The 13,022-nt window shown below is 40.5% G+C and overlaps 1 protein-coding gene across 19 annotated transcripts in view; it reads left to right on the forward strand.

Moving 5' to 3' along the window:
• Nucleotides 1–13,022, forward strand: part of MEF2C (myocyte enhancer factor 2C) — a 148,701-nt gene that overhangs the window by 99,612 nt on the left and 36,067 nt on the right. For 15 of the 19 annotated variants that reach the window (XM_027100645.1, XM_027100646.1, XM_027100652.1 and 12 more), the window contains exon 4: nucleotides 5,899–6,042. In XM_027100645.1, the coding sequence (XP_026956446.1) occupies nucleotides 5,899–6,042 (144 nt within the window). Of the gene's footprint in view, nucleotides 1–5,898; nucleotides 6,043–6,101; nucleotides 6,240–13,022 lie in introns of all 19 variants that reach the window. The other 4 variants (XM_027100656.1, XM_027100661.1, XM_027100662.1 and 1 more) reach the window with 2 other exon arrangements.

A 13,022-nucleotide genomic window follows, 5' to 3' on the forward strand; every position in this document is an offset into this window, starting at 1 on the left:
GAAGACCCAGATGGTCCTTGGTGGTCTCATCCAGTATTAGAGTATCAGTAATTCTAGGAACTATCACCCTCTAAATACTTATATGAAAGAATTTGTGGCCATTAGGGGGAGTGGCTGGATATTTCTTTTTTTTTTTTTTTTTGCGGTACGCGGGCCTCTCACTGTTGCGGCCTCTCCCATTGCGGAGCACAGGCTCTGGACGCGCAGGCTCAGCGGCCACGGCTCACGGGCCTAGTCGCTCTGCGGCATGTGGGATCTTCCCGGACCGGGGCACGAACCCGTGTCCCCTGCATCGGCAGGCGGACTCTCAACCACTGTACCACCAGGGAAGCCCTGGATATTTCTTTACGTCTATACATTAAAAGTCTTCAAGTCTTCAATCAGTCTTTTATTTCCAGTATTTATTCAGTGAAAAAAATTTCAAGTCCAATTTGAAGATTGTCTTTTGAGGAAAGGAACAAAAACAAAACAGTGACACTCTCCAGCTCTCCCCAGCCTTACCCGAGTAGGAGTTAATATCTGGTTAGAATGAACATTAATAACCTAGAGAAATGTAGTATTGTTAAGGTTTATGTTTTTGATTTCTTATGAAAATTTTCACCACAAATGGATAATTTAGGATAATATTTAATTTTTGCATACTCTATGCTAGCTATGATTTGCTTGTCTAATTAAAGTCTACCTACTGATTTACTAAATTCACAGTATTTTAATGTGCCTTTTCATTTCTATATTAAGAACAAAGAAGAACGATGGAACAAGGAAAGAATATAGACAATGCTTACAGTTTTGATTATGAAAACTTGTGGAGGAATTTCTTGGCCCCTGATCTTCCCCCAGCCTAAGTAATCTGTGCTAGAAATCACCAAACAACATACAATATTATAGGTCAGGTCAGAGCTTTTAGTTTGAATTTGTATTGCCTGCTTCTCTACAGATACACAAAACCGTGTCTGGTATATAGTAGGTTCTCAGTAATAATTTGCTGAATGTGTTTTAAATGAAGTAAGTCATTGAGCACAGTCCTTAGGGTGGCAGCCACTCCACAGATACTGAAGGGCCTGGAAGGAGCAGTGTTGTGAGTGTCAGTACCAGGGTGGGAGGGTATTTGTGAAATGCACTTAGAAAGTTCAGTGAAGGGCAGTCTCCATTTCAACTGCGCCTCCTGTGCCTGTGTGGATTCACTGCTTTCTAAAGATTATTCAGCTTGTGAAGAGCAGACACTTAACTTCATAAAGCTGTGATAGACAAGCACAAAAATGATTTAATATCAGAGAAAGGGAGCCATTTTTCCTAAGTTGATGTCTTTTTTTTCTTGGCTTTTGTGTGAACAGGACATTCACTCAACTTACAGTAACAGTTCCTGCATGTGTTCTTGATACATCAGCCCTTTGAAGGGTAATGCTAGCTGTGCAAGAAAGGGTGATTATCTGAATTTTAACAAAAATTAGTAAGAGTATTTTGGGTTTTTTCACAAGGGGATTTGAAATTTCCGCTGTGAAATGGGGAGGCACAGAAAAAGGAAGATGATGGAAATAATATATTCTTGAGAACTAAGACTGCAGACATGGAAATAAATTGAATGATTGGAAGCTTTTAATCTGTGATGGTGGGTCTCTGAAAGAAGCTAAATTTTACTTAAATAGCATCAACATAAAATATTATAGTCTTCATACATTGAAAAAGGCCAATAACTAGATATTTCTTTTCTACTAACAAGAAATAAATTAGGAAGGGGAGCCAGTTTTAGCCACTGTATACAGAAGGGATTTTCTAGTTGATAACATAATGTCTAAGACAAGATATGAGAGCTCCATGTGGCATTCTTTTTCATTTATATTCCTTTTAGTAATGAAATAGAATCTGTTCCCTACATGTATTTCATTAAAATTTTTGAGGCACCTGTCACCTATCTTTGTCAGTTTATATGTATTTCAAGTTTTCCCAATGAACAAATGTAATAATGCAGTGTCCATATGTCCACATGTCTGGGAGGGGAGATTCCACGTGGTTTTTGGATTACCTGTCTGCACTCCTTTTCCCATTTATTGTTTGGAGTATGTCACCTTCTGTCAATCTAATTACTTCTCTCAGAAAAGGCTGTTCTCAGCTCACTGCATGACAGTCTCTGCCTTGTGAAAACATCCCAGAAGCCTCTGCAGTCAATGATCTACCCCACAAGTGTCACTCTCACATGGAATGCTGACTCCAGATTTACAGAGTTCTCTGAGGGAAGAGTTTCTTTAGATATGAAGCAAGGGAAGTTGGTGGTTTCAGTAGATGTCTTGCCTTATCTTGACATACAGAATAAATCTCTCAAAACATAGTCAGCTGAGAGACGCTTAAAATATATACATCCAGGACTTCTAGCCCCTGTGAAAGAATAATGATTTAAGTGCCTACATTACCTGACCAGTAACATTTATAAAAGATCAGAGAATCTTTCAAAGGCCAGTGACAGAGATTTTGATTTTACTAGAAAAAGGCCGTAGGGAATAATGCTTATTTATCCATTTAGTAATCCCTTTAGTTAATATCAGCTATTTATTACTGTGATAAAGACAGACTTGGCTGAATCTAATACTGATTCTTTTGTCATAATAAAACAGCTGTAGATTTTTAATATAATAAAGATAAGATTAGTCTTATGGTTCCACATTCAAACTATGGTAAAGTTGGTGCCATTACTTCCATTTTCAGAGCTTTATAATTCCACTGTAATAATCTGTACTTAGCAGAAATGTGTTCTACAAGCTCTCAGCTGAGAGTAATATTTTTGAACAGTTTTTTCAATGTTCTGGTTATGTGATTATGGGAATTTAGAGCTCAATATGCTCTTGGGTTTTGTGTTTGTATTTCTCAAAATGCTCCTCTTTTAAATAACACAGTATAACTTGAAATAAGACTATAAGTGCCTTTAAATGGTAGAGATATTTCATTACTTAAATAGTGGTGATATTCATTGTAGGATGATGTAGTCAGATATGAGAAGAATTTACTGGGAGAAAATGAGCCACTCTTTCCCTCTTATTCCCATCACTGAGATTTCCTTTGTGACCTCATGCCACTTGCTTTGTTTATGTAATAGTTTATATAAGTCTTTAGGTATAAAGGAGCTATCGCTCTAATTCATTTTTTAACCTATAAACTGAGAAATGTTTTATTGAACAACAAGCATTCCCACTTGGTCTAAAACTTGACATCTAAGAACTATCAACATTTTAGCCCTATTTTTATACTTACAATTTTCCCACACCCTAGTTTTTTTTTCAGTTCTACCTAATTTATTTCAGTGTTCAGTCCACCGCTGTAGTTACATATGCGTGGGAGAGGTCTATTCCACATCTCTCACTTTGCACTTCACAAGTGTGGGAAAGCCTAGGCAGGGGCAAGGGACCACACAGTGGCCTGGCAGGAGGCGGGAGCCTTGGGCCGTTGTGCTGGGCCACGCTGGCCTGAGACCCAGCATAAGGTTTCCTGAAATCTTCATGGAAGATTTGTGAGAGATAATGAGTTAATATTTGTGGAGCTCTTTCAATAAAGTATAATTGATGTTTCAATTTTCATAAACCACACACAATATCTAGCCCTGAAAGCTTTGTAAGACTGTTTAGCACACATGTACGTGCCAGATGGATTGTAATGACAGTTGATAGACCTCTCCTAACCCTTGCGTTCTGTTGTCAAAAATCTGCACATCAAAACAACTATAGTTTTCACAAGAAGATCTATTGGATAAAAGATTCGGGTGCACATTGAAAAATCTACTGTCTAGATAAGACTGTAAATTAATGTTATACCAGATAAGACCTTAAATGAGGGGTTTATATAAGAATATTCTTAACATGCCCTAGAGAAATATCAGTAGATAAATTCTGAAAACATATCAGATAATATGTTCTTGATCTTACATATTTTTTTCTGCATAAGTGAATTTTTATGAAGAATTCGTGGAGTATGATGCAAGACACTCAGAAATTATTCTTAAAAGCTCAAGGATATGTGGAGATCAAAGCAGAACCACATCATAATACAAATAGTCATCACCCGGAAGAATGCTTTTGTGATTGAGATAATGCTAACAAAAGAGTTTAAAATATAGGAAATTAAGTTAGCAAATAAAATTGTTATTCTAACGTATTGTGACATCCTCTATAGTATTATTGTAGGAACCCTCTAGGAGTACTTATTCTGGGTGAAAAATGATAGCTGTAGATCCATGATAGGGGGCCAGGTGGCCCCACCAGTTATAAATTCCCCACGATTGTAAATGTATATTTTATCGCCGTGTGTCAAAATATTCATTTTAATATTCAAACATTGTACCACATAATAAGCTGTAACCATATGTTTATTTGTTATATTATATCACTGTAACATTAATAAATATTTACAGAGCCACAGTGTATCATAGACATAGTCAAAATGGTCTCAGTTTGATTTGAACTGAAAATCTTTAGTGCCTCAGAAACAAATTTTTAAAATGTTACATTTGTTACACATCAGTAAGAGCCAAGGAGTTTAAATTTTTAAGACCGACACCCCCTTTTTAACTCATGCCGTTTTATTTGTTTTCCCCAATTGAGTGAATTAAAAATGGAGTGTTATCTCAGCTTTGAGTTCTTAGCTTGATGTCACAGCTCTTGCTTTATTTGTACGTGATTTCGGTCTTTAATAAAGATGAGCTCTGCTGAACTTTCCATTGATAAGAGACGCTTAGGTACACAGCTCTTTATAAACGATTTGGTAGTACCAGGAACATTCAGAAATGTTGCTAGTCTATTAAAAGTTCACATGGCAAGCTGTGTGATTGATTAATCAGAAGTTTTATAATTTCTAAAAACATAACTATCTCTGTAAATAGGATCGTGTCCAACTAAGTTGACAACCATCAATTTTAAAAAGAAGAAAAAAAGAAAGGCAAACTCCTGACTCATACTTTACCTGTTACAGTGTTATACATGAGTATTTATCCTTCTGTGACAGCTGAAACTAGACCAAGACATACATTCAGGAGACAGGAGGTTCGGGAAGAGGCACTGACTTTTCACTTTCATGTGTCAGGAGGCAGTCTCAGGGTGACCCTCCTCAGCTGCAGCCAGGAGGAACTTTTGCTACTTCAGTAGCTACTGACTTGGTTACCTCTCTGCAGTGCTCTTTGGCTTCCTTACTCAGGTCATGATAATGAAGCCCTAAGCTCAGCTCTGTTGCCTTTTCTTTCCAGCCTCTGTTTAAGCAGACAACTTCTCAGTATTATCAATTTCAATACAGGTTTTCACACATATAGAACTCTAACCAGACTAAACAAAGGTGATTCACCTCATGATCACAGGGTCTGAACATTCTTAATGGGTACTTCGTAAGAATGTGAGCTGGGTTCTCCTACCACCTTTTGCTGTCAAGTGCACATCCAAAGGGGTGGCAGGACACTTCTAGTGCCAACCATTATGTTAAACTCAAACTAAGGATCTGTTGCCACTATTTCTGCTTTTGTCATGATCACGTTTTCTGAAATCATTGCGTAATGTCCTAACTTCTAATTTTTCTATGGGAAAATAGTGTTGCAATTTGCCCCCATATTTGTATTCTGTGATCATCTGTCACTAGATGTTTGGAGCACATATGAATTCCAGATCATGAAACTTCAATCCTCATACCATCTTTGTTCGTTGAATTTGGTTGCAGAAGGAATATTTCCCTTTTACTTTTTTTTTTTTTAAGTAGTAATGAGTGCACTGTCGAAATGACTCATGGTGTCTTTCTACGGTTTTTCTTTACCCTAATGTAATATAGCACATGTAATAACCTAAAATACTGGCAAGCTTGAACGTCTGTGACACCCTGAATGTCTTTTACAGCCTTTGTCTAGGTTTGAACTTTCCAAATTATGTATTTCAGACGTTGAGAAAGAAGGGCCTTAATGGCTGTGACAGCCCAGATCCTGATGCAGACGATTCAGTAGGTCACAGCCCTGAGTCTGAGGACAAGTACAGGAAAATTAACGAAGATATTGATCTAATGATCAGCAGGCAAAGATTGTGTGTAAGTACTCAAAACACCCTTCATTTTTTTTACTCTTGATATTTCTCTGAACCTGGCAGGCCTTGAACAAGAAAGAAAACAAAGGCTGTGAAAGCCCCGATCCCGACTCCTCTTATGCACTCACCCCACGCACTGAAGAAAAATACAAAAAAATTAATGAAGAATTTGATAATATGATCAAGAGCCATAAAATTCCTGTAAGTACCAAAGGTAGATGGCTGGTCTGCTGATAGCTGCTGCAGTAACATACCTTAACCCTTTCAGTGAGGGCTTTCTCTAAGAGACACTGCCAAGTCAAACCCAGAAAACAGGCATCTCATCCCAAGGGCAGTCGCTTAGAAAGCAGACCCTAAGGGTTGCTGAAATTTTGTCATCTAAAAGATGCGCCATCAGGAAGTGCATTCGGAGGGAGCAAGTTCACAGGAGGAAGAGAAAGATCTGTGTGACACACACTGAATTTACATAATCTCTTAAACACACAGTCCGCACAGATCACCAGGCACTCCTCAAACACTACAGTCTCCTGAGCGAGGATTGACTGCAAAGATGCACGAGTGAAACTGCAGTTCTCTCGTGTAAACTGACACTCATCCCCCAAGTACAAGCTTATTCCTGAATGAAGCTTCAGCCCTCTCCCTAAATATGAAATTCAGCAGCAGCACTGAAGGGTTAAAGCTAATGCTCGCTGCAGAGAAACAGACTGCATGACAACCTAATGGTAAGATTTCAACGTGTTTGTGTGATGGGGTGATTTTAAAGCTTTGTCAGAATATTCGCTTTGCCTATACCAACATTTTCCACGCTTTAACATTTGGCTAAATTTTGTCTTAACCAAGTCAAAAAATTCCTAACAATCAATCATGTGCCTTGCCAGATATTTAAGAGAAATAACTCTGCATGTATTATTTTGTTTGCCCATATGTAGAGGGGGAGAGTACATACCTTTTGTTCTATTCTGTCATCAGTCAAGTGGTGTTCATTTTGTGACATAAAGTGATGCAACTCGAGGTTCACATGCTTTCTGAGTAACTTTCTGTTAGTGTCCCAACTGTCATTGTAGACAAGCTCCTCAGTAGATAATTAATCCCTTTCTCAAAAAAGTACATTTTTTGTAAGTTAGGGAAACAGCCTAAACCTGAGGATTGAGAGAGACTGCAGGGAAAACAGGCCTCAGTGCAGATATCTGGGGACAAAAGCTCCAGGCGAAATCCACAACGGCACTCACAAGATAAATTAGTGCTTTACACACAGTAGGTGCACAATCAACCTGTCCTGGATTAAATTGAATACTTTAAAACTTATTTAAAATGTACGCATATTAAACTTCATGTCCTCATAAATATATGTCTGCTTCATTTGTTAAATGAAATAATGTCAACAGGAAATCTTTTATTGAATCAGAATTATTAATACACTGTATCATGAAGGAAAGCTAACTGCTGTGAATTCTTAAAGGTTTTCATAAAACCGAGTACTACATACAGCATTTCCACAGTGGGCACTTGGTCAAATGAAACATTTCCTATCAGATGCAGCAATGCATACTTGTTATACCCAGAATTCTTTTTTTTTTTTTTTTTCTTGTGGTACGCGGGCCTCTCACTGTTGTGGCCTCTCCCATTGCGGAGCACAGGCTCTGGACGCGCAGTCCCAGCGGCCATGGCTCACGGGCCCAGCCACTCCGCTGCACGTGGGATCTTCCCGGACCGGGGCACGAACCCACGTCCCCTGCATCGGCAGGCGGACCCCCAACCACTGCGCCACCAGGGAAGCCCTATACCCAGAATTCTTAAATGAAGTCTATTGGGATTCTGTCTTGCCCAGAAGGAGGAAAGAAACAGCTCCTTCGGGCCAATTTTTAGTTCTGATGGCCTGAGTTTCTCCCACGATATAATACACTAGTTTAGAGCTGCCGGGCAGATTTGTGAATGTAAGATGTTAAGGTGAAGCACGTTAGGTGTCTCAGGAGGAATCCCCAGCACAGTGAGGAAAAGGGTGGTGTATGTAAGACTGGTAATCACTCTCCATGTGTGTGTGGAGCTTAACCCCCAAAGTTCTGGGAGGACGCCCGTGTTTGCACATTGGATCATTTCTCCCATGCTCTAGGGGGAAAGAGGTGTAATGCCTACCTGGATTCCTTCACCATATTTCATCCTGTCGTGTAAAGAGTTCAAAATCAGGATACATGATTTCTTAAGAGGGGCAGTGATGTGCAGCAGGGGATGGAAAACCACATTAGAGTTTCCAGGCAGAGCTGTGAGAAGGAGCCACACAGCTCCAGGCTGTGCCTCCCAGTCGTCGTTTCTTCAGTAAGTGCTTCAGTCTCCACGATGAAAAGCCCAGTTTTCGCACATTGCTTTCAGTTGCTGGAAGTAAATTTTGTTGAAAGTTTCCACAGCTGCTAAAACATTTACAGCAGGGCAAGGACACTCTGCCCTTTGTACGGAGAGAGTGTCACTACCTCTTTAAAAACATTACAAGACTGTTTTTCTATTTCAAAGACCCAGGTTGAAGAGTTTCCCTTTTAAAATAGAAAAATTTAATATTGCAGTCACCTGTCAGTATAATCTAATTTACGCCCTTATTCCTCAATTACATGAAATAATTCATGGATGGTTTGGAATCATGTTGACCAGCATTTCCTCATGTGGGGTTTGCCATGGTTCATGCTGGGCTTCACAGTGAGAAAAAAACAGCTCCATTTGAGGAACCAGGAATTAGGAAATGGGCTGAGGGAAGGAGGGGCAAATGCAGGACTGGTTGAGAGAGACCAGGAGGAAGTGGAAATAGACAGTATGGATGCGTTTTCTTCAAATAATAGGCTGCGAAGAGAGAGAAATAATACTGTAACTAGGATCAAGGAGGGCGTTAAAAGGAAAAGCACTTGAGATGATTTATATGTAGAGGAGGAACGCTTGAAGGAAGGAAAAGATGGGACGTGTAGGTGCAATGGGGATAAAATGGCAAAGCTTCTCAAGGAAGGGAAGGGGGCTGGGATGGGAACGGGAAGGATTTGCAGATGTAGTCAGGGTGGTAGGTGGGAGAGGGAAATTGAGGGGGTGACCACCTAATGACCTCTGTTTTTATACTGAATTCAGCTTCGATAGCTAATGAGATGGGGGAGCAGGGGCTTGGGAGAGAGTGACGTGGGTGTAGATATTGTGAGGAACTGGGGATGGAGCGGGTAGTGAGCCCAGGCCAGAGTCATGGGGCAGCCCGGAGGGGATTTGGATACCAGCACGCGGTAGTCACTAGTCATCAGCATTGTGTGCTTCTTTTCTCTGCTAGTTCTCAGCAGCCTGGTAATGGTTGATCAAAAGTTAAGGGTGGGCTTCCCTGGTGGTGCAGTGGTTGGGGGTCCGCCTGCCAATGCAGGGGACGCAGGTTCGTGCCCCGGTCCGGGAGGATCCCACATGCCGCGGAGCGGCTGGGCCCGTGAGCCATGGCCACTGAGCCTGTGCTCCGTGACGGGAGAGGCCACAACAGCGAGAGGCCCGTGTACCGCAAAAAAAAAAAAAAAGTTTAGGGTGTCAGTAGTGGCCCAAAAAAGGGATTCAGTTCAGTCATTCACATTGAATGAAAGAGGGCCTATTAAGTAAAAATATTTTATTAAAAATATTTTATTGGACTTTTCCTTGTGGTAAGTTTGGGAAAATCATGGGGTTTGGATAAGAGTTGATACCTTTCTTGACCACGATGACTCACTTTGGCAACCATGATCAATTTGTTCAGGGATAGAAACTAGAAGCTGTTTAGCTCTCATGCCTATATGAAAAAGCCAGTGCCAGTGTCATGGGTGTGTGACCTGTGCAGTTATGCAGGGCCCTGCTATCCTAGGGCCACACTTGGTTAAATCCTCTGCTGTCACCATCTTGAAATTCTTAGTAATTTTTTAACAAGCACCCCACATTTTCATTTTGCCCTGAGCCCTGCAAATTATACAGCCAGTCCTACCTATAGCATTTTAATCACCCCAAATTCCTTCTTCCTTCCTATCTTGAGGGTTCTAAAATTTGAAGCCCGGCCCTTTGCAAGTTTGGAGTTTTTAATGACTTTTTGGCTTTCACTTTTTAGACAAAAATTTTAAAAATTTAGGTGCTTTTAAGTTCCTTAATTTTGAAAAGTCAAGAAGAAAAAGAAAAATGCCAATTTCTAATAGGCATGGGTACATTATTATAGCCTTGGCATTTCCTAAAGCATCTAGAGCTGGTTGGTCTCTTTTATGGATGCAGCCACTTCAGGTCCCACATAAGTTCGAGGGAGAGTAAATGACTTGCCTGCTTAAGTTGCTTTTTATTACACCACCTGGACTGCAGCTGAGATTTCTGATACAAAGGCTGATGTTCTTCCTCATTCCCTGAAACACCTTACTATGGTCGTATTTAAGCTTATAATTTGATTTTTAAATTATTTAGCCAGTTCCTGATACAGATAAGGAAACAAAGCAAAAGATAGAATGCAACAGATGTTACCGTATTTTATGAATTGTGAATTTTTGAAGTATGCTCTGATATCAGAATTATATCTGACTTCTGTTTAGCCAATCACAAGAGAGTTTTATAATAACTCTCATCAAATTGTTTATAGTCCAGAATTCTGGAAACTGAGTAACTCTTGGGGATGATGGTCAGAGGAAGAAAGGAGTAGAGAGACTTTCACTAAATTGGTTAGTAGACTGGTTCAGAATTTATTAAATGATTATGAATCATCCTGTTTATTTTGGATGTGGACATAGCATGGGGGAGGAGGGAGGTATTGGCTTTGCTCTCTACTGAGACACAATCGATATTCTGTAGAATATTCAGGGGAGAAGTAGTTTTACAGCAGATCCTTAGGTTCCCAGGTAAACATTTATAAGTAGTAATAGTGAATATGGATTAAAACATTTGTAACCAAAAGAAAGTTTTAAAATACCAAATCTGAGTAAATATGAATGATAGGAGTCTTTAGGGTGTATTTTTCCCCAAGCCCTCCGTCACACCCTGGCATCAGTGGGCATAAGCATGTACCCCACCGTGGACATTCAGCCACGTTCCGTGAGAATCCAATTAATTCATTATGTTTGTGGTTCATAAATAATAAGCTACTAATATGCAGCCCATACTCACCTCACAGTATAATTTCTGACTGAAATATTTTATTTCTATCCAAAAACATATACTGTGTTGCATGGTGAATTAGTAGCAAAACCAATAGGCTCAGTCACCAGTTAGATGACCTTGGGCCACTTACTTAATCTCACCAATTTAAAAAGGAAGGATTATATTTATAGTGAAGGGATGTTGAAATGGTTGAGTCTTATCATGTATGTGAATTATAGTATAGTGTCTGCTCAGAAAATAGTATACAGTAAGTTGTAAGCTTGTACTTTTTTATGTTAATATAGTATCTTCCTAAACATTCTTCTTTGAATAAAAATATTCAATTAATATAATAAGTAGTCTAGGGTATGTATTACTTCATAGCAAAAGACCTTTAACACCTTGATGAAAGGGAACGTTATTTGACCAACACCTTAACTGATCTTGTAAAAAGAGGGAAAGAAGAGAGAGGGAAAGAGATCAGGAGATGCGGGGAGCAGGGGCAGGATTAAGTAGAGTAGTCAGGGTGGGCTTCCTTGTAAAGAACAGATGTTTTTAAAATTTATTCAAGTATAGTTGATTTACAATGTTGTATTAATTTCTGCTGTACAGCAAAATGATTCAGTTATACCTATATTCTTTTTCATATTCTTTTCCATTATGGTTTATCACAGGATATTGAGTAGAGTCCCCTATGTTATCCAGTAGGACCACGTTGTTTAAACATCCTATATGTAATAGTTTGCATCTGCTAATCCCAAACTCCCAATCCTTCCCTCCCACCACTCCCTCCACTCCCCACAGCCCCACCGCCCCCCAGCCCCCACCCCCCACCCCACCCCCGCCGGCAACCACAAGTCTGTTCTTTATGGAAAAGACCAGATTTTGAAGGAAGGAAGTGATGGGAGTTAGCCAGAGAAATGAGATAGGAATGAGGCAGGCAGGGAGGAAGAGGATGATAGGAAATCAGTAATGGAGCCTGGCAAAAACTGGAATTTATAGGGCCTTGTGGAACATTGGAAGAAGTTGGGCTTTACTCCAACTAAGATGGGAGCTCTCGCAGGGTTTAGAATAGAGAAGTGCCATCATCTGACTTATGCTTTTAAGGGATCTGTTTGCAAAGTTGAAAATAGAAGGGAGGGCAAGGATAGAAGCGGGTCACCATTAGGAAGTGACTGCAGTGATTAAGGCAAGAGATGATGGTGCTACAACCAGCCATTAGAAGGTGAGAGGTGGTTGGAGACTATATGGAAGTTAAGCCAGTAGGATTTCCTGGTAGACTGGATGTGGGGAGTGGGAGAAAGAGAAGATTCTGGGATGATTGCAAGGATTTTATTGTGTGCAAACAAAAGCATTGAGCTGTCATCAGCTGGAGATGGGGAGAGTTACATTGGAGCTAGTTTTGAGATGTCTATCAGACATTTACGTAGAAATATTGAGGGTATAGCTGGATATGCAAGGCTGGAGTCAGGAGAGAGATCTGAGCTAGAGATAGAAAAAGGGCTGTGGTACTCTTACATTCAGAGAGCAGGGAGAAGAGGAAGAACCGGCAGCGAAGACTGAGAAGGAGCAGCTATCAAGATAGAGCGAGGGCTTCCCTGGTGGCGCAGTGGTTGAGGGTCCACCTGCCGATGCAGGGGACACAGGTTCGTGCCCCGGTCTGGGAGGATCCCACATGCCGCGGAGCGGCTGGGCCCGTGAGCCACAGCCGCTGAGCCTGCGCATCCGGAGCCTGTGCTCTGCAATGGGAGAGGCCACGACAGTGAGAGGCCCGCGTACCACAAAAATAAAAAAATAAAAAAAAGGTAGGAGGGAAAGTTCAGGGCCAGGAAAGGGTGGAAGTTTATCAAGGAGTGACCATCTGTGTCCCAGTTGAGGACTGAGAAGTTACCATTGGAT

The sequence above is a fragment of the Aethalodelphis obliquidens genome, unplaced genomic scaffold, assembly GCF_003676395.1.
Source record: "Aethalodelphis obliquidens isolate GAN/ISIS:26980383/991018 unplaced genomic scaffold, ASM367639v1 scaffold4, whole genome shotgun sequence".
Lineage (NCBI taxonomy): Eukaryota > Metazoa > Chordata > Mammalia > Artiodactyla > Delphinidae > Aethalodelphis > Aethalodelphis obliquidens.